Source organism: Pempheris klunzingeri, chromosome 9 (assembly GCF_042242105.1).
Source record: "Pempheris klunzingeri isolate RE-2024b chromosome 9, fPemKlu1.hap1, whole genome shotgun sequence".
In the NCBI taxonomy this organism is placed as follows: domain Eukaryota; kingdom Metazoa; phylum Chordata; class Actinopteri; order Acropomatiformes; family Pempheridae; genus Pempheris; species Pempheris klunzingeri.
Window position 1 is genome coordinate 17,255,425 of NC_092020.1, and position 24,411 is coordinate 17,279,835.

General features: G+C 40.3%; 1 protein-coding gene across 1 annotated transcript in view; it reads right to left on the reverse strand.

Annotated features, from left to right (window-relative positions):
• The window catches only part of drp2 (dystrophin related protein 2), a 70,800-nt gene that overhangs the window by 35,264 nt on the left and 11,125 nt on the right, over positions 1–24,411 (reverse strand). The window contains exons 3-7 of the mRNA XM_070836899.1: positions 16,152–16,308; positions 8,998–9,118; positions 8,342–8,453; positions 5,615–5,771; positions 3,090–3,236 (exon numbers count right to left, since the gene is read on the reverse strand). Coding sequence (XP_070693000.1) covers positions 3,090–3,236; positions 5,615–5,771; positions 8,342–8,453; positions 8,998–9,118; positions 16,152–16,308 — 694 coding nt within the window. The remainder of the gene's footprint in view (positions 1–3,089; positions 3,237–5,614; positions 5,772–8,341; positions 8,454–8,997; positions 9,119–16,151; positions 16,309–24,411) is intronic.

Genomic DNA, 24,411 nt, shown 5'->3' on the forward strand with positions numbered 1-24,411 from the left:
AGAGAGTACCATCACGTGGCTTTCCAGCTGCAAATGATCAGTCTGACTGGTTTCACTCGGAGGACAAAGGCTTAAGTTGAAGCAACTGACTTTATTTGCTTCACTAAGAGTAGAGAGCACGGAAAAATACTGGCTTACAAATCAAACCCCCAGATAGCCCACACTGTTCTGCTTGTTCTGCCTGTGAACTGTTTCTTTCTGAGCTATTTCAAGGCCACAGAGGCAACATGAAATCCAAGAGTTCAGGGAGCGGCGGGTGTGCAAAGTGGATACTGGAAATTAATTTCTTAGAATTGTTCTCATCATGTTCAGGCGAGAGAGAGACACACAGTAGTAGAGAGCAATTAAAATACGTGACGAGGCGAAAAATGACAGGCTGTGGAGGGGGTGACATGAAGGTTATCTAATAGTAGCAGGATGTTCTCGCATGAGGTAGTCGTGAAGGCTGAGTGGGTTTTGTTGTGCTTGTAGGAGCTCTGCAGAGTTTGCTGATGGAGAATGCAGCTTAAGCTTGAAAGCTGCACACTGTAGAGTCACAGTCATGCTCACTGGATAATGCATCCATACATTCGGCTAAGCATCCCAGAGAGGGCAATGAATCCAAGGAACTTTATTTTTGAAATTTTCAAAAGGCTTCAGATGACGTGTTGTGGATTCATTGAACAATTGGCCTCTTCATGTAGGAGAGACCGGGGTGTGTTGTCACACTTTTAAGTTTCAGGTGAATTGCTAATTAACAACACATCTTACAATAGCCATTCCTACATTAGAGGGAGGCTTAAAGGCTTTGGCTGAAATGGGTTTCCATTTCATTCTCATAGCTTATTTTAACAACAACCTATTAACCATGACAACCAACCTCATCATGAGGCTGGTTATCACAATGTATAGGGTTAGTTGTTCTGTCATATATCATTATCATCATTGGGGCTTCGGTAAAAAAGGTGATTCTAAAAATACATTTGTTTTATTGTTTGTCATTTAAGCTGGAGACATCAAATCAGTTTTACAATGAATATAATTACCATCTCAAGAAAACTCTCTTCTCTTAAGAGAAACACACAAGTAAAAGTAAATAAGAAAGAGAAATGATGTGAATCCAGAGGAACCTGATTCTTTTCACCATAGTCCCATCCCATGGTGATGGGGTTGTGTCCTTCTCCCTGTCGCTTCCTGTAGCCCACAACCAGCTCCTTTGTTTTGCTGACACTGAGATGGAGGTTGTTGTCCTTGCAACAAGATGTCAGGGCTCTGACCTCCTCTCTGTAGGCGTTGGTGATCAGGCCGACGACGGTCATGCTGACAGCAAACTTGATGATGGTGTTGGAGTTGTGGGTGGCATTGCAGTCACATGTGGACAGGGAGTACAGGGAGTACAGGGAGCACGCAGCCCTGAGGGACACTGGTGTTGAGAGTCAGGGTGGAGGACTAGGGTCTGCCTTTCAGGAAGTTCAAGATCCAATCACACAAGATGGTTTTGAGCCCCAGGTCTCTCAATATGATGAGAAGCTTATAAGACACATTGATGTTGAATGCGAATTATATTATAGTCAATAAACAGTATTCTGATGCATGTGTTCTTCTTGTCCAGGTGGTAGACGGCAGGGTGGACGGTTATGGGTATAGCGTTAATAGTTAATCTGTTTGGCCTGTATGCAAATTATAATGGGTGCAGCACGTCAGGGACTGAGGAGGTGAAGAATGTTCAGACTAAACGCTAACAGCACTTCATGATTAGGGGACAGGGATAACCGTGGAGTGTAATGGTGGACATCTGATGTATTCCTCAATTAAATTTCCAATTCGTGATGCATACAAATACCACAGGCTTGATTCACACAGACACTCCACATATCAACTGTTAAACATCCTGACCTACAGTTACACTCTATAATTGATGCCATGCAAATGTTTTCCTTGATTTCTTTAAACTTGTTCATTAAGAAAATAATGAGATCAACTCATTTGCACTTTGTTAAACGGGAACAAAGAGTTGCAAAAAAATAGCAGCTGTTTGAACACAGGTCGGTACTAAGACTAGTGTGTTAAATCTTCCCTCTTAATGCTCAAAACTCAAAACATGCTGCAGGTGCTTTACAGTAAACAGCTTCCAATCACAGAATTGGGGCTGTTAATTATTTTGATGCAGCTACAGGATGTTGATGGGCAGCCACTGATATTAGTTAACAAGTTAATCAGAATAGAAGTTGATCTAAGTATGCATTTGGACATTTTTACCATTGTTTCAACAGATCAGATAGCAACCTTTACAGGCCTTGCCTTTAACAGACCATATGGCTAAACATGTTTTAGACCTTTTACTACAAATCATTTCTACTTTACACACTGTAACAAGTGACAATTTTTCAAACTATGCTTGTTCCTTTCACTATGATGGGTGACACAACATAAGCAAGAGTCTGTTCATTGCTTTTAAACAAATTGAGATGAATGAAGTAACTGGATGCCCTCAAACTGTGGGAAAGCCCAAATGATGTGAGATTTAAGATGCTGTCATTGTGTCACTGGTTTGAGTCTGGTCATAGACTGTATCCTCTTTATCCTCTAAGTCGTTGAGTCAAATTGTGCCATTATTATATCGTCAACAGTAAGGACATGATAGAAAATAAGGAGAGAGAGAAACATGGAACAACATGCACCTATCATTCCCACCTGGAAACAAACCTGGGACATTGTAGTTCATGTTTGGAGCCTGAACCACTCGACCATGAGGGTCTCTGTGTACAAATTGTGTTGTTCAGATTGAAGTTCAGTGGTTCTAATGATCCCCCTGAGTAACTGGCAATCATCCAGCAGATTGCAAACATTCGCTGATCACCCGTCTAATGGTATCAGAATTTTTCATCACATACTACTGTCCTTCACAAGCTCAGAAAGATAAAAGAAACATAAAGCAGTTGGAAGCCTGAGGTACGCACATCATTGGAGCTTCACATAAACACTTTGCTTGTGTTTGAACTAGAATTACACATGGAATCACTCTCTAATGTCTTCTTTAAATTTGACTGCTGGAAAAGCTGCTGCTGACAATGTCAAACAGAAAATACAGACCCAGCAGTGAACTGTACCTGAAGCACTTTCCATCTGCTGTTGAGATGCTCCAGGGCGCGGGCATTCTCCATCGACAAATGGACATCGGAAATCGCCAGCTGGTGGGCCAGATCATTGATGTGCTTCATGCCCTCCTTCACCTGGGTCAGCTCCTCCTTAAATAACTGTAGCAGCAAAAGAGAGTGAGAGAAGCAGGGGGGTAGAGAGTGATGGAAGGAAAAGAGAGCAGTGGAAGAAAAGAGAGAAAGAAAGCAGAGTAGCAAAACATATTAAATTTTGAAATGTATTACATGCAGGCGAACATCCACTCAAATTACATATATAACAAAAATCAATTGAAATGTTATTGAGGTCCGCTCTGTTTTAGAAACTATTTGTCAGAAACCATATATTAACTTAAATCAAATTGAAAAGAATGCATACCAATATTGGAAGAGCACCAGCTACATTACCTCATAGTAGATTTTATATGTGAAGGGGAAACCAGGGAATTTATATAGTAAACGCTGTCCTGCTCAGGAAACACAATAATAGTGCACTGTGTGTGGGCAGCTTTTGTGTACATATAGGATATTCACTAATCATTTTGCACTACAGGGTGTGTGTAATTAGTTTTTCAATGCCTTTCCAGTGTGAAAACTTTTGCTGTAGATTTTTAGAACTTTTAGAGACTTAACAGTGTGAGACCTAACTTGAAAGTGACATATACCTGAAAGAGCACAAATAAAGACACCCAATAAATAAGTAAATAAACAAAGGAGATATAATTGTGAAAAATATGTTATTCTAATCATTTTTTTGTTATCACCGATGTCTATTTGACAGTGTACAGTATGATTGGAAGGGAAAGGTACAATGCACCATTTAATCTAGTAAACTGTGATTGCGTGGCATCATTCAGCAAACTCAGCCATAAGAGGTTTTTAGGGATTACTTCCCTGTACGTTTTCCTCAGGGTGCCATTTTAATGACAGGATGTGAATTCATGTGAAAACATTCAATACCAGCACATTAACATTATGTTCAAAAACAAATGATGCTGAAATAAAATTAAAGTTTAGTGTTTTCCATGATGTATGATCTACTGTACACACATAAATTGGTGATTCTTCAGCGGTCCTTTGGGGTGGTAGAGGTGCTTTATAGCACTACTGAATCTTATGTCATGATATGCTTCTTTAGAGGTTCTCCACTGGTTCTTCAACTTAGTTTAGTTGGGTACAGGTTTTCATTTGACAAAGGTGCTATGTAGCACCTTAAAGATAGGCACTATACAGCACCAAATATGGTTCCCCAGTGATTACGAACAAAGACACATGAATCAAGCTCTAGCATGCTATATCAAACTTTAACTTGAGTGATTTGTAACTCTCTGAAAGCTCTTGTGAATATACTGACTGTGTTAAGACACCAGCAGGAACAATGTCAAAGGGAGAGGCAACAAAAATGACCATAAGAAATGTAAAAAGAAATGCATCAACCATATCAAGGTATACAAGCAAGCTCAAACAATTAACAAATTAGTCAAATCAATAGAAAACTAATCTGCAACTATTTTGATAACCAATTAATTTTTAAATTTTTTTTCCTACAAAAATTCCATCCTCTCAAATGTGAGTTTTATGTGATATTAAACTAATATCTTTTGGTTTAGTACCGTCGATCAGACAAAACAAGACATTTAAAGATGTCACCTTGGGACGTTGGAGCCGTGACAGACATTTTTTACTACTTTCTGACATTTTATAGACCAAATGATTAACGATTAGCCTTAGGCACAGCCCTATTAGTGTGTATGCAAGTGTGCATAATGCAGATTTATGATGGTGTCCGATTTGCATGCAAGCGGCATGTGCCTGCTTTTGTATGTGTCTGTGTGTGAATGTAAATGAGTGAAGGAGTACACATGAGGCCAACTGACAAGCCTGCCCTACAGACCGCGCTGAACATGTGCTGGCTGTGACAGGAGTCCAAACAGTGACATGATTATTGTGAAGTGCCCTCACTTCTAATGAATAGCACCACACAATTACGCACTGCAGCAGCACTCGGCACTCCATAATGACTAAACCAATGACCTGTCATTTGTTTAACAACATCTATTCAGCTGAGGATTGTATGCCCTGCCATCTCACCGTGTCAGTTTGAAGTGCCACGTCCTTGTCATCATCTGTCAGATCACAGCTACTCCGACAGGGAAGTATACGCAGGAAACCAAAACAAACATTTTAAAGCAACACGCCCTGATACAGATCTCTCACTTATTCATGAGTAACATATCACTGCTGTGTTTTTCTGATAAAAAAGCTGGGTGTCACTGTTTTGATGTTTGTTTACAACGCGTCAAAATGTCACAATGTGTGCTTTTTCAGAGTTAATCAGAGGCGATTATCTCAAAGGAGACAATCGAGTTCCACAGGTAAAACTAATTTATATCTGGGATTCATGATAATGTGTCTGCGTGTACTAGTGTGTGTATGAGGGAGATAAAGAAAAAAGAGAGTCTGTACATAAGGCAGTGTGGTTGTCTGTGTGTATCTACCTTGGTAGCGTCTATGTGGTCCTGCAGAGAGTCGATGAAGAGGTCTCCGACAGGCTCCCAGGCATCTCTCACCCCCTCTGCCTGCTCGAGGGCCACTGCCAGCTCCTCCATCGCTGCCTGGATCTGGAGTAGACGCTCTAATGTCCTCTCCATGTGTCTGGGTATTTTGGTGAAAATATAATTCACTCCAGTTAACTGCCTGCACCCTTAAAATTTGGAAAACGATAGCATAAAAATCTATCAAAATCCATAGAGCATGCAGTCAAACACATGATTCATTAAAAATGTACAGGCTATCACTTCAGTAAGGCTATGTGAAAACTATTCTATACCATTATCTTACAATCTGAAAGCCTTTTCTGTGAAGATTGTTTTAATATTCTGAAAAGTAAGCTCTAAATTTCCAATGATCTAAAACTTGATAAATATGTTTATGGTAATTGTAAAATGTGTAATTATTCTGTGTGAGTAGCATTGTGTCCCTACTTTTCTCTTCAGTTACATGTACCCACATTATCTAAAAAAAGAAAAAAGGAGAACGACTGTAAACAGCATTGACATACTGTATATAAAAGAGAAGGAAATAAATATACCAATAAACAATCTAAACAATAAATGAATAAACGAGGCACTCTTCCAGCCTTGTCAGGAATACCATAACATTTATATTCAAGTATGATCCACTTCACTCAAAATTGTTTTTATTTTTGAGAATTTGCTAAAATGGACTTTGGAGAAGTTTCATGAGCATATGGGCTGTAGAATTTACTCCACTCCCTGGTGATCTATGATCATTAATTCAATCAAGAAATAATAACCAAAACTGGAATTGCAAAGCTGTCAGAGGGGAAAATGTTGCTAATTCTGACTGTGATTATAAAACTTGTGTTATCACTACTCTGAAAAACTCTTTTCCATTCTCTATTCACACCATCTTACATATTTACATTTTTTTTTAGCTTTTACTGACATGGGACCAAACCTGTGTGAAACCTGTCTGTAGAAACCTAGTGGTGAAGGAAGCAATCAGATCCTTTGCTTGTAAAAATACCAATACAACAATGATAAAATACTACATTAAAAGTGCTGAATTCCCCGGTAGCCGTTTTAAGTTGGAGGACTTTTCCTCTCCCTAACTTATGAGAGGAAAAGTAAAAGATTACACATCAGTGTGGTGGAGGATCGTGGTCCAGAGCTGGATCTCTTAGTCGGTCCCCGCCCTCCCTCTCAATGGCCTAAACCCCTTTGACGTCATTTAGAAGGCAGGTTCTACCTAGTAAGAACCTAGTTTTACAGTTCACAATGAAAATAGGTCCCAACCAGTCGATTCTACCTCAGCAGTGGCTTGGAAGGTTGAGGGATGATGTAAAATGTGATGCTTATATACAGCATTGAGTAAGAAATGTCAATATCAACTCTAGCATTGATGTGCTTCATTACAGTACAGACATGTCCTTTAGTATACAGCTCAAAAATCACACTTAACTACAGTACCTTTTAAAGTAGAGGTACAGAACCAAAATGTACTCAAGAAACAAAAGTAAAAGAAATGGCTCATGTAACTGATGTATTATTACATTTCACATTATTAGATTGTTAATACTGATGCATCAATGAATGAATAGCATTTCACAGTTGCATCTAGTGGAGGTGGAACTGGTTTTAACTCTTCAGAGTCTTGGACCGCCCGTCGGCGTCAAAGACACAAATACAAAGAAAGCAAGCTAAACAGTTTTAATGGGAAACACAAAGGTAAAATGAAAAGTAGTAAAAAAAAACGGCCATTTTACCCCAAGACTCTGGAGGGTTAATTATTTCAAACACAGATCATCAGTTTAGTCCAGTTGTTTCCCACCTAGGGGTTGGAGGAGGTCAGAGGATAAATCTGGGGGGGTTGTAAGAAAAGACTAAAAAGGTTCTGCTACACAAATGTGTACTAATTTTTGGACTTATCTTTGCTTTTCGGGCCTGGATCAATAATTTAAAGGTCTGTAAGTTATTTTAGAAACACTTTTTGTCATATGTATTGTAATTCTCAGAACAGCCTGACAGTTTGACATAAAAAACAAAACAATCCAATGTCTGTCCAAGTGAGATGATTAGACGGCTGACCTGCCTGTCTGCCAATGTACCTGCCTACCTGCAGGCACTCTGTCCCTGAACTCAGTGCACTAACCAGTCGTCCTAAAGAGTCTTCCACAAGGCTAAAGCTGACAAACTAGTTGCACTAGAATGGCAGAAAAAGTTCAGCCAACATTTGAATCACGCTCAGTAACAGACTGTTACTTGATGAAATACACAACCACTGAGCTGAAGAACAAGAGAGGACCGCAGTTCTCTATGTGGATTTGCTACAGGCTCTTTAGTTTAGTGGTTTATCCATACATCCATGGAGCTAACTGGTTATCACAAAGCACAGCCTCTGAGTCAAGTGAGCAGTAACTCTGAACTAAAGGTAGCATTACGTTCATGACAGCTGTTTTACTTGTGTTTATATGACTGTGGGAGTCTTTGGTGGAACTGCTCACAACTCATAAATACGGTCTCAAGCTAGCTTTTTCTAATGGTTAACTAACCAAACAGCTTAGAAAGCAATGGCTTAATCTTGACCAATGAAATTGTGTTATTTATATTCATCATGTGTTATTATTTAATGTAAATCATAATCTTTGAAGTAACTTTCATATCTGTGCTAGACACACACACAATGTAGAACACGTGTCTCACCTGTGACGATCAACACAGCGCGCCGTTAACTTTTCCCACAGGTCACTGGCCACGTTCGCCTGCTTCCACACCGAGCGGCTCACATTCAAGATACGCCTACGTGGAGAGACCTCTGCAGAGGGTAGAAGACATTAGCCAAGGCCATGCAATGGTGAATGGATAAAGGTGGCAAAGGACATAGAAAATAAAGTAGACATAGAAAACAGAGGTTAGATGTCAGATGATGAGAAGAGCAATGAATAACAGAAGGACTCCATGAAAAGAAAGGAAGAAAAATGAAGGCAACGAAATAAGTTGGAGACACATGGAGAACACAGTGAGGTAGATTGCTCAGTATTTCCCAGGTGAGCATCCTGTTTCCAGAGTTAAACATTACAGAGAGGACGTGTTTGTGGAGAAAAAGCAGAGCTTGGTGTATTATCGATCTGAGCAAATGGTACTGTAAACCTGGCGAGCTAGAGGTAATTGGAACTGACCCAGAATCTTTCGCTAAACTCAGTGTGACATCAGAAGATGGACCACTGTTAATAACTACTAATGGAAGATTTCACCTGCATGGGTCCTACCAAGTGAACTCTGGGGCTTAGCTGAGGGTTGTCGTGAATATGATATTTTGGCTGGCACAGCAGTTGGCTCAGAGTATGAAGGGAGCAGACCTTTTCCATCGGTCAGGGTCTCCTCTGGCTCCTGGAAGGGATGCTGAGCCAGAAAGGCCTGGGCAGACTCCAAGACTGAGTAGATGAACGGCCCGCGAGATTTGACATCCTCCATGAATGCCTGCCGCAAAACAAATAGAAAAGGAAGAGTAACTGTAAGTGGAAGGGAATGAAATACATACGATTTTTTCAAAATCAAGTCCTCGTTCAATCAACAATGTGGCAGAGGAAGATGAGTTTTGTAGGACGGCATTGCCTAACATAGACCAAAAGAAATGGTGCATTCTAGTGCTGAAACTATTAGTCAAACGAAGAGTAAGTAAGTAAGCAACAACAATTCTGATTATCCAATAATATCAAAGAAAATCATTTATTTTATCAAGCCAAAAAGTCAATCATTAGCAGGTTCCAGCTTCTCAAATGTGAGGATTTGCTGCTATTTTTTTTTTATTGTGAATTTAATATCTTTTGGTTTTGAGACATCAATCTGGGCTCTAGAAAAAGGCTTATTAACTTAATTGACTGAATTGACTAATCAGTAAATCAGAAAAATAATAGTTAGTTGAAGATCTGCTTTGTCAAACATTTCCAGGTTTCTCACCAGGAAGCTCCCCTCCAACTGAAGCAAACTTACACTAAATACCACGGGGCTGAATTCCACAATTACCAGAAAAAGTTAGAATGTTTCACCTCAACACATGATGGGAAACTGGCAAAACTGTAGCATGTATTTTGTAATTGCATTCATTGTCTCATCTTATAGGAGTACACCTGCAAACTGATTAAAAAAAAGAAGTAAAGCAGGCAAAATGTGAAAAACATCGGACAAAAACGAATGTAGAAATAACACGTTCAGGCCGCTAACAAGAACAAACAGTTGCAGTGGCATTTTCATTTATCTAGTTCAAGTGATTTATCACAAGTGAACAATGACCACCTGAGTGGCAATACCTGGCACATAAAATGTGGTGATATTTCCAGTCTTTGTGAGTTGATTAGAACACCTGAATGCAGCATTAAGCAACTGACCAGCCACTGTACTGACCACATTTAGAGGAGCTTTGTCACATTTTCATTTTAGAGAAATACATTTTGGATGATTCCTCATTAAGACAAAACAATAGAAAGACTTGGAACAGGAGAAAAGCCACAGTTGCCACAACATTTACAGAATGGCGGTAAATGATAAAACAGTAGCACAAGAAGAGAAGACTCAAAAAGCTAGAAAAAATGGCACTGTCAGTTACGCAGTAATATTTATTAAATGTTTGCTAACATGAGCTAATTTAGCCACCGTAATCTACTGGTAAGTAAGTAAGTTTAATTTGTAAGAGGGACAATGTGTTATTTCTTTATTCAAATGTTACTTTTGCTTTCTTTAAGGTGACACCCAGAGGAAAACCCATACACATACAAGAAACACCAAAAAGAATACATGAGAGAAACTTGGTTTGTTTGAATACATCTATATGAATCACTGACACACACATGCAGCATGCTGGCAGAAAAGTACGTGTACTATTTTATTCTGGGAGCCCAGGGCACAATAGGAGACCAAATCTACGGGGAGTACTGGTCAGCTGACCTGCACGCTCAGAAGAGCCAATTAGCTGGACAGCCCAGCTCCACTGGTCCACATTCAACAGCACTCCTTATGCAAATTACAGCTCAGTGTGCAAGAAGACGCACACACATATCCACACGCCTTTATTCAGCCACTGAGCAGATACCCAGAGCCTCCCCTGAGTCTTGAAGAAAGCCAGTGTGTCAACCTTTTTCATTCTTCTACACTAATCTTTGTTATGTATAAAAGACACTGCAGGTGTGTGAATTAATGCCAGGGATATCCCCTCTCTTCAAAGTAATTTATTTAGGTGAAGCCAGCACACTCAATCCTCTTACGGTATGAAGAGATTACAATTTCAGCTGAAAATCTACATTACTAGCTGGAATTAGCAGCGTTGTGTGGTGCAGCAGTGACAGTGTTTCAGTGCCTGTTAAAAAGAACCCAGACCCAGAGCCCGGCAGGCCTGATAAAACCCGGCAAGCAGAGTTAAACACAGAGCCCCCAATGAAACGCCAGCAAACACTAGCTGGCACCAAGCAAACATGCAAAAGTGTGTAACGGTGGAGAACTGTGGCATGAGATAAGATTCCCAGTGCAGCAGTCGTGGAGGAAACCTGCTGTCTGTCTTTTCTCCTCTTCCTCTCTCACTCTTTCTCTAATCACAAACGAATTCCCCCCACGACCTCAGATCCCCGCCACTCCTCGCTTCCTTCCTCTCCTTTTCCTTTACCCTCTTTTCATCCTCTCTATTCTCTCCATCCTCTCTTTAGCTGCTTTGCTGCCCAAAGAGGAGCTGAGCCACGGATTCCCTGAGCCAGCTGTCATGTTAAAACTTTAATTCCAGCTAAATTTCACACTCAGAGGCTTCATCTTTGGTTGAAGGAACATTAAGAGCGAAGCCTTCAGATCAGATTAAGATACATTATGCATGGAGGAGAAAAAGTCAGAGGGAGGAAATGACTTCATTGACTTCATCTAAACATGTTGATGGCATTCCTTTTACTCCTCCCTCTGGACGGTTCCTCTCAATGCGCTTCTGACAACACAGAGGAGGATACATTTTCATTTCATTTTCATAAAAGATTCTGCAGCTGCTACAGACACACAAAATCCTCCCCATTGCTGAAATGCTGACTTATCCCAGCACCCAAACACACACAAGACCCTCACGAACATATCTTCCCACCCAAACTCCATTACCACCCCAAATACACACAAAGTAAGCATGCTCCCAAACCAATACACATGCAGGCGCATACACACACTCGCACACACACAAAATATGTAGCAGAGAGGGAACTCATCCCACAAATCCACTTAAGATCAATAATTCACATTTCTTAAAACGCTTTAATTCTCTATAGAAAACTCGGATGCAATTTCCCTCTCTGCTTTGTCGGAAAAGTTTTAGAGCGACCAGACGCTCGAAAGCCGAGTCATCTCAGATAATAAAGGCATGCTGTGCTGAAAATGGAACATTTGAGAGGAAGAGGAGAGGAGAGGAGTGGAGAGGAGAGGGGAGGATGTTGGAGGGATAGTTGTGGAAAGATGGACCAGGAACTGTGGCTTTAAAACATGAAAAGCAGGCAGGGCACATTGCAAAAGAAGGATGAGATAATGTTACTGTAAGTGTTGTTGTTTTCATTGTCCTGTTAATTGGGAGGCTCGTTTCACCGGTGGAGGTGGGAGTTGGAGTCGGATTAAACGCCACAAACCTCTCATTGTCAATATGAGTCCCCTTTCAGAGACACCGCACAAACTGACAGCACAGAAAATTGGAAAGAAGGTGGAGAGGAAAATTCTGCTGTACTTACAGAACCAATTACAAGTGTGTGTAAATGTAGGTTACTGTGTGTGTGTGTGTGTGTGTGTGTGTGTGTGTGTGTGTGTGTGTGTGTGTGTGTGTGTGTGTGTTTCTGCATGTCTACACCAGTCCCAGTTCCCAAGATACTTCACCCACAACTGAGGTGATATAGCAAGAAATGAAAGAACATCCTGAGCATCCCAGGTAGCATTTCTCCAGATAATTCCTGTCACACAGGAGCAAGAATCTAAAGAGCATCATTTTTTATGGTTCTACCCTGCACACACACACACACACACACACACACACACACACACACCTTCACATACATTTCAATATCAATCGGAGTCGTTAATGTTTTCTTGATTTATACGTCATGGTAGCCTGATATTGTTTTATCCAAAAACAATAATTAAAAGCATTATATCTGCTATGGTTTAGCTACTGCATCAGATTCTGCTATGTTGTCTGGAGCTATTTTTGAATAGGCCAACAATGTGTATGGCTCCAACAGTAAGACAGGCACTGCCTGCTGGGCAATTCCTGTCTGTGCCAACTTTATGAGAATCTCCCCCAACACGGCGTACAGAGGGCTATATAACATGTCAATTAAAAAGATTTCAGTGGAGACTTTCCTCCCTTTAAGACATCCTGGGATTGTTGTTCTTGTCCCACCAGTGGATGTCTTAACACACAGGAAAGCCATTTATTTCGTTTTGATCTGCCCAGTAAAACACTTCTCGCCAATTATTCTGTCAGCTTGATAAATTGAGTAAGTCTGATGCAAATGACTTTGCATATCGACTGTATATAAGTATCTCATGCTACTATTGACCAGAGAGTCTTACCAGTCAGTGTGTGTTAACACTGTAGTGAATAGCCTACACAAATTCATTTATTGGCTGTTTAGACCTCTTCTCTGGACTGTATAGAATCCATTCAAAGCCCAAACCAACTTAAAAAAGAGATCTAATCAGCCAAAATAATGGAATGCACTTGTGTAGGTGTGTAGAGCCTTTACAGAGAAAAGGAGCGTCCCCACCAGAAAAAAACACCTAATGCAGCAGAAACTGGAGGAGACAAGGCTAATGAGATATGAGCCAATGTATAGGGATCCTGCACATATACCCACAGATGTTTGCAAGATTATTTATTTTCTATTATTACCATGTTTTGTATTACTAATAAGAATAGACCCATTTGAGAGCTGTTAAGGATGCATACAATTCAGTCCAACTTGCTCCTGACACGGGCAACAGTGGCAAAAACAAATTAATACATCACATGAAAATAGTTTATAAATCTTAAAATCTTATTTGTTACATCAGCAGTAACTTTAATGTAGCTCTTGGCAACTTACTGTACCAGTCTTAATTTCCCTCTTGGGGATCAATTAAGTTTTATACAATTTTGTCATATTCTGGGAAGGATGAAAAACATGCTTGTAGATTTTTGCCACTGCTCCCGACTGCAGCAGCTGCTCTTGGTCAGATGAGGTGAAACACGAGTGGGGAAGAATACAGGGATAGAAGAGGCCTGATGAATGTCACAAATGTCTGTAGTCAGCTGAACTCCTGTCACTCAGGATCCTGACTGTCCTGTAAAATCAGGTGACAAGCAGCATGAGTCAAATTTAAATTAAATTTGGAAGTATTGGTTCCCTACCCTCAGTATGATGATGAAAATATTTATTGGATAGATAAACAAGTGCTGATTTGTGCGATGATCAATAAGATCTCAGTTTCTGGGTTTGTGAGCTTGTGTGCCCTTCTATCCGCACAAGCCCTTGAAGGGATTTACTGGCCAGTTCAAATCACTGAACCGTGGAGGAATTATCTGAGGAGGAAGAGGAGGAGGTGGCTCACTCTGCTGTCAGCAACTCTAACTGATGCTTTCTAAAACCTTTAACTTTAATACTGAAAAAAAATGTGACAATGGTTACCAGTCCTGTCAGCTTAGCACTGGGTAAACATGCCAATTTAATCTCTGTGTTTAGTCTTCAGTGTGCAATGAGGCCTTGGAGATGACAGAAATGCTTGTTTGTAGTCTCAATGTTTAACAAAGTGTTATGAAGCTTTTAAAAAATCACAGTTGGACTGTGCAGATTGAGTGTTTGTGTGGTGTATGTGTTGCTCCTTGTCCTGCTCCAGCTAATCCTCAGGCCACAGCCGAGAATAAGAGTGGATTCAACATGTCTGGTTAAATAAATCACCAGGATGGCCAAATGCTGGATAGCAAATTACAAAACCGTTGAGCTCAGCTGAGTGTCTGATCAAATAAAAACTGTCTTATTATTCAATCTAGAGCTGCAACAATTAGTTGATTAATCAATTAGTTGATCATCATAACTATTTTGATAAGTGATTCATTTTAAGTCAGATTTTCAGCAACACATTTAATGGTTCAAGCTTCACAAATGTAAGAAGTTTTGCTTGTCTTATGTTGCACTAAATTGAATATCTTTGGTTTTTGGTCTGTTGGTCCAGGAAACTTTGACTTTTGATGATAACACTTTGGAGTCCTTGGAGATTTTTTTTTTAACTGTTTTTTGATACTTTATAGACCAAAGGATTAATTCATCAATCAAAAAGTAATTAAACAGATTAATCACCAAAAATAATGGTTATTTGCAGCCATATTTAGTCCAGTCAGCCGAGTGTGATCTCTTTCCTTTCTTCCTCAAAGTAACAGTTAAACTATTGCAGTGGCTATTTCTTCCATCATGTGACTTGAGAGAGGGATTTAAATCAAATCCCTCAGATTTGATTGGATTGTTCAAAAGTGAATGTTTGAGTGGATGAATTTATGAATAGACTCCTGAGTTCAAGATGAGTCATCAGAGCTCTTTTATGTTTTACAGCAAGGAAAATGAGAAGGATTTTCACCTAAAAGATACTCATATAATTAGCAGACAAGAAGACTAAACTGAGCAAATAACACAGGAAATCTGAAGGAATAGAACTGAGAGAATCCAATTTTTAATTATGTTGTGTCTAAAATCATGTTTATTTCATCATTCAATAAACCCTTCATTTCCAGAAAAGATGTATTTGCACTGATAGAACTGGAGCCCAGCACCACCTCTGTTAATCTAATGACAGCTGAACTTGGAGAAAGTTTCAACTATCTAATATTGACTCAGACTGGACAATAAAGTCAGTGTTGATCAATATCTGTGAAATCTCTAATAGGTGCCTGCCAAAACTCTTCTTCAAACTCCAAATTCTCCATTTGGTTCCTCAACTTTTGTTGCTGTTCGAAAAGAGCATAAAACCCATAATACCCCACCGCTAAATGTGTTTCTTTACCATGCCACCTGTCTACAGCAACAACAAATTAACCCACTTACCGCCCACTACAAACACTGCCTCCATAATCACCAGCCATGGCCTCTCACATCTCAATCACAGAGCCATCACACAGATCATAGCACATGACCCTGGGCACACCCCCAATCCATTTTTCAAACTGCTCCCATATGAATGCAGATGTACTTTATAATCTAAAGTGGAAATGGGCACTCTGTACTGTAGCAGGAGTCTGTTGCATGCAATATTCAATACAATACCTCTGTTCTTATATCTGTGTGTTTCTATGTCCTCAACTATAGCCTTGATTACATGTCTGTGTGTTATTATGAATGTGTATCTGTATCTTTATTTTGAGTGAGTAGAAGTAGCATGGAACTTAATTCCTCCCTGGACAAAATAAAGACCGTATCCCATCAATGTTTGTACTGGATGTGTAATATTTGCACTGGAGGGGTATTATTGTCCACATTACCTGGTGGAACTCCCTCTGGTGCTGGACGGCCCCCACGTCGCCTCCTATGGGCAGCTGCTCCGACAGCTCCTCGTCCTTGGCCGTCAGCCATTCTATGATCTCCTGAAGAGAGAGCTGCAGCTTCCCGCTGTTGTCAGAGAAGGCCTCTAGCCGTGCCCTACCAACACACACACACGCACAAAGTTAGTTCAGCAAACTGTAACATTCTCCAACACACCAACCAAATACTGTAGATGATATTGAACATCTGGGTCAGATTTTTAAAAATGACATTGTGGAAGGTCACATTGTGACATTGTGTGGTGGAATAAAAGAGGTATCTCTAATTGAATCAAATGAAAACATCTTCTTATGATTGACCATTTGCTAAACCAAGCTAAGATATAATATGAGCATTTTTGTAAAATACATCAGTTAATCCGTATCCTCAATTTTTTTCTCTTCTAATATTAAAACTGAAGCGTACTGTTTGAAAATATAAAAATTAAAGCATACATCCGACCTCTGCCTTGCCTTTTTAAGTATTTAAACTGAGCAGCTAAACAAGCTTATGTTAGAATTAATATCAGTCTGATCTAACATTTGCCTTTTCCTTTTCCTTTGCGTTCTGTTAAGTACAAGTATATGCAGACCTGGGTGGCATGCAACACAAAATCATGTCCTAATAAAGGACACTATACAGTACACACAATGCTGTCAGTCACAGCAAAGCAAGCAGACAAACTGTATGTTGTGGCACATGCAAAGCGAGATGTGAGGTAGAGTTACAAGTCAGCGTTGCTGCAGATTTATTAGTAAATCAGGAACAAATAACAGAGAGAATTTATCTGCTTGCCACCTGCCAGCAGGATGAAAGATGTCTGAGGGAACCACTGCTCTTGTATCAGTGGCACAGCTGGCACTAAAAAGGTGGGGAGCAGCGCAAAAGCATCCCAGTGTTTCAATTACACACCAGCAGCCAGCACTCAAATATCATTATTCCTGCACATCACAATTTGCCTGCACTGTCACATCAGAGATGATGAGTGGGAGCACGAGCAAGAGTCAGAAAGAGAAACAGTGTCAAGAGTCACTTCTCACAACTACGAGGGAGGGAACATTGGAAATAATCTAATTGGACTGATATTCTGATGAAATTATAGGTGAAGTCAGAGGAAAACTCAAAGATCACAATGATGCAGTTCTGCAAAACAAAAGGTTAACATATGCATTGCTAAATAAGGGGTCTAAGAAAATGTGCAACCCTTATCTTTTGGCCTGAACCTTTAGCGAGCCGCCATCAGCCGCGTCACTTTAGCGACTGCAAAAGAACCATAAGGCAATTTGCTGAAAACGGAATTTGACACAGATGAGTTCTGGCACAAGGGATTAGGTATCATCTCAGAGGTGCCGGTTGCAGGAAAGCATGTGGGAAGAGCTTTGAGACTTTGAGGGGGAAAAAGACGGAAAGGTGAAATCAAGCTTGTAAGTGCACATTTCAGAATTGATAGGCCTCTTTGTTCAACCCTGTGTCAGGAAACTTGTGTGAAGCAGAGCATGCTGTCCCCTAGCCTCCTGTTGCCCCTACAGCTCAGCTTGCTGTGGTAATTGAATCAGAGAGGAACTGCTTTTCTGTGGCCCCTGCAGAACAGGCTTTCAGTCCATAACGGGCGTGAATACACACATAAATAAAACACACACACACCGAGCATGAGTGGAGAGAGGTTTCTGACTCATATCAGAGTGAACCCTGGCCTCGGATACGTAAGTATGGTCATCCGTCAAAGGATGACCACAACACTTTAGCTGAGAAGTTTCAAAATGCTTTAAATTGCACAGCAGACCTCCAATTCTCACACCCATACACTCAATGCCCAAAGAACCACACACACACATCTCACAGTACACTCACCCATCACTGTTACTGCCATCACATACACAGAAGGTGAGACAAATAACCGCTGCCTGTGCTATAATGGAATCGTCGTCACATGGCGGGTGCTGCCAAAAGCAACTCTCACCCTGCTAAGATGTAGGGAGGCCGGGCTAAAGGTTTGCTAGCATGGGAGGCTGACTGAAGCTATTCTCCAGTAGAAACATGATATCAATTTAAGTGCCATTTATGAGCCCAGTTCTGCTGTATTAGATTAGGAGATGCCAGGGATGTGTGTGTGTGTGTGTGTGCGTGCGTGTGTGTGTATGTGTGCATGTGCATGTGTGTGCGTGTGTGTCCAGGAATGCAGTGAAGAAAGGACCAAAAGAGGAAAGAGGCAGACACTCTACCTGTATTCTCTTTTGGTCCTTCTGTTTTTATGAAGATTCATTTGAGACCTTACGCCAACAGTAATTGATTGTTTGGCCACTTTGGGCCAGAGCAACAAGCTGTTAACACAACACTGACATATTATCACTGTATAAAGTTGCAAATTTGCTATCAAACAATTGTGAATTTACAAATCCAGCAGCTATTTTGCTACATTTACTGTCACTTAAAGCCGGGTTTCTGGCCAACTGGCAAAGTCCAAGATTCACGCTCTTTTAGCTCTGTGTTGGTCTCCATAATTTCCTGAGGCAAATATCTGGCTCTAACTGCTAAATGCTCCACTATATTGACCAGCTGGCTGCTAACTTTGTCTTTCTGCATTCTGCATTTTTGCATTTTAAAGCTTTTTTGTATAGGACAGCTTAAGACTGACAGGAAACACAGAGGTGAGACAGAGGGGGCCACATGCCAGATTCAAATCCAGGCCGCTGTAGTAATGACAAAGCCTTAATGGTATGTGCTGTACCATGTAAGCCAACAAGGCAATGCTGTTCTGTGGGCTTTTCCACCAGCTGCCTGATGCATACAGAAACAATGTTGATGTGAGCAGTGAATGTAAAACTAAACAGTAAAACTGCAGCACAGAAACCCAAAACAATGATCTGGAAGATGCTAAAACGGGCCGTTGAGCTGAGTCTGACGAACATTATCTGTGGGTTCAACATTACGAGTAGTACCTAAGATTACGCATAGTATCTACACATTATTCTTATAACATAGGGCAGTTTTCAAGGTCATTTAGAGTTAGTTTGATGGTTAAGTTTAGTAAGGGTAAGGGTTGGTATTAGACATTAGATTTTTGACATATAGTTCACATGGTTAAAGGAAAAGGCTGGAAATATTGAATATTTTTATAGTTAATGAATCCCATTAAAAGACCAACATGACCACCAGTGGTAGTCCAGGGCAGGGCAATAATTTCTTTCTCACGGTGTCAGGGACGCATATGTAGACGCTGTGTGTGTGTGTGTATGTGTTATGTCACACAGGACTTACTTAACATACAGAATAATCTGGCATCACAGACAAGAGTTTCAAGATTGAAAAACAGCCAGTCTCACCAGGGCACACATGACGAGATAGTCTAAACTGAGACAGGTATCGTCATGATAAATATTGTAGACCTTTTCATTTCCTGGATTAGCTGTGAGCAAAGGATCCACAGGAGATAAAATATGCAGACCAGCATTACAGCGACCAACCTTTGTTATGAATGTGAATACACAGATTCCTGCTGCAACAGCTGAGGTACCAATCAACATCAGTGTGTCCTTGAGGATGACACTGAACTGCTACCAACTCAACACTGGTGGTAGTGGTGGGTAAGAATTCTAATCACAAGGTTGTGGGTGTAAATATAAAATTGTTTTTCCTGTTTAGCAAACCTTGAGTTTTGTATTCAGTATAACAGTTGAAAGTTGTGTAGCATGCTAATTACTCTTGTACCACCACATTTCTTGACAGTTAGTATCCAAAATAAATAACACGGTCAAATAAAAATCCAACTCCCAAATCAGTCTGAGAGATTACAGAGAGGCTTAGAGCTCGGTTCGTTGATTAATTAATGCATAGGAGATAAGAGCAGTGTTTCTGCTGTTTTTAGGAGAGAGGAACTAGCTGGTGTTGCCTCGGGGCCCAGAAAAGCTTTGAGCACAGCCCCATTCCTATCTCTTTTCTTTCCCCTCTCTCTCTCTCTCTCTCTCTCTCTCTCTCTGTCTTTCTCTCCCTCTCTCAATTGCATAGATGTTGCGAGAGCTGGCAAAAAGTGCGCGGGTGTGTGATGGGCCACGTTGACACTGGAGCACCAGGTTTAGTTGAAAGGGTATATATTCAAAGCTGTGTATATGTATATTTTCTTGAGAATCTCAAGGGATGCCACACTGACAAAGTCTCAAATCAAAGCAGACTGAAGTGTGACACATTTACTGTGTCATGTTGCTAGTTTGCTAAGATTTGATTCAGGTTTGGGCAGACTGATTACATAGTTTAGGAAGAAGTCATGATGGAGGGAGTTCAGCAGTATGTTGAAAAAGAAAACAGAACCAGGCTTGTCTGTGCTGTGCTGGATTGCACTGCCTTCTGTTGCATTGCATAGCATTGTGTCACCACAGCAAGGAAGTACATAGAAACTCTGATGTGGGGAACATAAATAATATAGCATGAAGCCCACGTGGCCTGCCATAAAATGATAACACACAACTTTTACTATGAGTACTCATCACACTGGGATCAGCTGACCAAACATTTTTGTTGATGTAAAAAATAAGATCAGTTCTGTAATAATGTTGGACAACTAAATAATTAGGTTGAGGTTAGTGTGTTAAGATCATAAGAAAAGAAAAAAAAAAGTCTGCATGTTTTGTTGTGTTATGTTACTGTCATTTTAATGCAAATCAAACCCTTCCTGTTTGCCTGTTCTAGCATTGTGAATTAAGGATTAACAATAATGTTAATGCCAAATGAACACTGAACACTATAAGAGCACAAGACCACCTATACAGGTAATAAAACATCTGTGCTCCTCTTTCACCCAGAAAAAAAAAGTATAATTTCTGTTTTCTTGCTCACAATCCAAAATGTTACTAATGGGGTTATAGTGACATACATGCAGATTTTCTTTCTGTGGGTGTACTGATTGCTGTCTAGCTGCACACAAATGGCCAATTCTTTCCCATTTTCAGACTATAGCCAGACTGATACTGGATTTTTAGGCCAACACTGATATTGATAATTGAGAGTTTAAAAATTCAGCAGATAGTATCTAAAAAACACGAGCACGTAACATTAACACACAATCTGGTACAGATCTGTTGGAGTTTGGATAGATTTTTAATTTACATATTAAGTGGGACATTTCACAGTTTAAAATTCCCAGAATCTGCTCTCTGGAGGAAAAGAAGATGCGGCTGGAAGTGAACTGAGTGATCTGGTTAGACAAAAATGCACACACCTGTTGCCTTGACCTCTAGTGCACTGACTGCATAATTTCTCCATTTTTTCAAACCCATTTTAAATAGCAAACGACTAACTTCAGACCTGTCCTCAAGGTAATCTTCACTGTGGTTTCATGATGTATGGACACACGCATGTGCCAAAATCAGAGGCTCTAATCATAGTTGCTCAGAGTGCAGCACACCAGACATATCCCAGTGTGATGGAAAGTCAACATTAGACCCCAGAAAACCATTAATGTCACTTGTGGCAGCTGTCATCCCTCATCTGAACAGAGCATGTTGTTTTATGTGCCCAAAATTACTGTAGCCCACATTGTAAGGCTGTTACATGCACTAGTGGTCTCAAATGGCAGCAGTAGGTAACTGCAGGATTTTGACGTCAATATAAATAAAATATGTGGCATGATATCTGTAAACTGCAAACACCGTGCTCATGTTTGCCAGCTTTTCCTCTGATTTTCTGCACATTGTCACACGTGATGCATTCAGGGACTTCTCTCGTAGTGGAGGAGTTTTACTAATGCCTTGCCTAAAGCGTCACCAACATCTTACTGAGATTCGTTGGAAATGCATTTGATGGGTAACCAGAGCAGACCAGTTACTGGAGCTGTTTCCCACAGCTGGAAATACTGTAGACATTTGAAGATGTACAGAGGACAATAGTCAGTTAGGGTGGAACATGAAGTCCATTGTAGCAAACAATCTTGACTGGTGTTGCTTCAAGTGCAAAAATGAAACCTTCTCAACAGGAAGCGGCTTGTCCTCTTCTGTACGAAATTGACTCACTGCTATAATTAACCCACATTCAAAGCTTACTGTGTGAATCATGCACTGTTCACTTCACACTCATACATACGAAACAATTCACGGATATTGAATCTCAATTGCGTCTGTAAAGTACACAGAGAAGACTCATTCATTATGAGACACTATCCACCAGTATGTGAAGAATGGAATGAATCTTGTCTGTTGAAATTGTTCTGTCAAATGCAAATGCGGACACATAGATGAACAGAAACACGGGCGTGTTCACTGACGCACGCTCAAAGGGCGCATCATAAACGTATCATAAAATGTAGAGGGTTGTTAGCCCGGCACACAGCAGAGAGCGTGTAAGAGGTGCTGCGGGAAGCAGAGACACTTGAAAATAATAAAAAATGACAAATAAGAAGCACAAGAGACCACTGGTGAAATGGTCATAAGACGATCCCCCTCCCCTCTTCAAAACGAGAGAGTGCTCTATGACCAATGTAGCCTAGTGTGTGTGTGTGTGTGTGTGTGTGTGTGTTTGTGTGTGTGTGAGGAGACAATAAAACACTGATGGTATTGCTCAGGTTTATTTGTGTTGTATGTGAATGTAGATTTTTCCCTCTAAATCAGTGCTCCTTTTTATTGCGTATGAGTGACTGTGCATGCGTTTGTGTTCATGTGGATATAGATCTGCATTTTTATGACCTTTTATGTTCCAGAGACTGCGTAGAATTATTGTACCAATTCAGTGCTCCCCTCATGGTGTTAATCTAGTGGACTTTTAAATAAAAATACCACACACATTGAGGCTCCCTGTCTTCAGTTGTGTCCAGTGGGTGGACCTGCCCCTGGTGGGCATGGCTGCTTAGCTGGAATAAATATCAGTACTTTCCCAACAATGGTATTGTGACTCTTGTGCTTCGGGAGCAAAGGGGCGAATAGTGTGATGTTACTTAAGAGTGACAGAGGCCACAGAGTGAGGAGATCAGAGTGGATGGGAGGGACAACAAAATGCCAGACTTTCACATTAAGACTGCTGTTCATTTCCCATTTCAAAACAACAGGCAACATTGGGTTTTTTTTTCCACAGTCACCACAATCATTTCCTAACCCTAACTATGACAACAAAGGTCCCCTGACCTTAATGAAGTACTAGTTAGTTAAAGTTATTTTGCCTAAACCTAACCAATCCTTATCCATAGCAGCATCACATCATAAAATAGGTATGTTTTTCAAGTGATTTGGAACAGTTATGAGGACAAATGATGTCGTCCAGGTGATAGTTGCGTCAGATCAGAAAACACCTCCATGTGTCGTTGTGGAGGGCATGAAAATAAAAATGAGAAGAATGTCAAAACATCTTCAATCAAATTCCTATAGAATTCCAGTTTTCTCAATGTATTTCTTGGCATTTTTGTGTCAATAAGCATTTAGTGTGTTTACATTGTGTGAGAAACTCATTTCCGTTGTCATAATAGCCCAACTACAGCTCCAGAAAACATGTAATATTAAATCAGAGCTCCTGCTTGTGGCTGCTAGCCTAGCTGCACATCTGCTGCTGAACAGTCACAGTGTTGTAGCCTTACTTACTTCCAGCACAAAATAAACATTAGAATTCATCATAATGGAATATTTTAATCATGTCTTATTTTGCCTGGTAGAACATCTAACAAAGAAGCTGACAGGAACAAAATATTGCCACCTCGTTTTAGTAAAGCAGCAAACTAAGTTTCTTCATTATTCAGATATTTACCAACTGAAGACAAATCACCTGTTTACTTATTGAAGAGATTTTCACGTTAGATATTCTCTCAAATAACAAGCAGCTGTTATGTAAGCTGAAGATCTGCAGCGAGGGAACGTGCAGAGCTAAATGGTTATAACGGCTCAAGCCACCGCCTCTTTCAGTAAATTCCCCTCTCAACCCAATAAAGAAACAATTATCGTTATATGTTAGTATAGTACGTGCTGTTGTTTTGCCCTCTGCTAATGTTAGTCTTACAATTATAACAATAAGAAAACCATCCAAACTTCCTTTCACAGATTTATTTTAGTGACTGAGTTGAGGAGGAACTCTTTTCAGTCTTCAAGCGTTTATTCTTATCCGTCTCTGTTAACGAACACAATATGTCGGTTTTTCATCATCCCTGTGTGGGGGTATTACTCAAATACTGAGTTTGTTTACAGTGACAGTGGTCCCTAAAAACAGGAGACAGATCTAACAACCAGTTCTTACACACTTTATTGTGTCTTT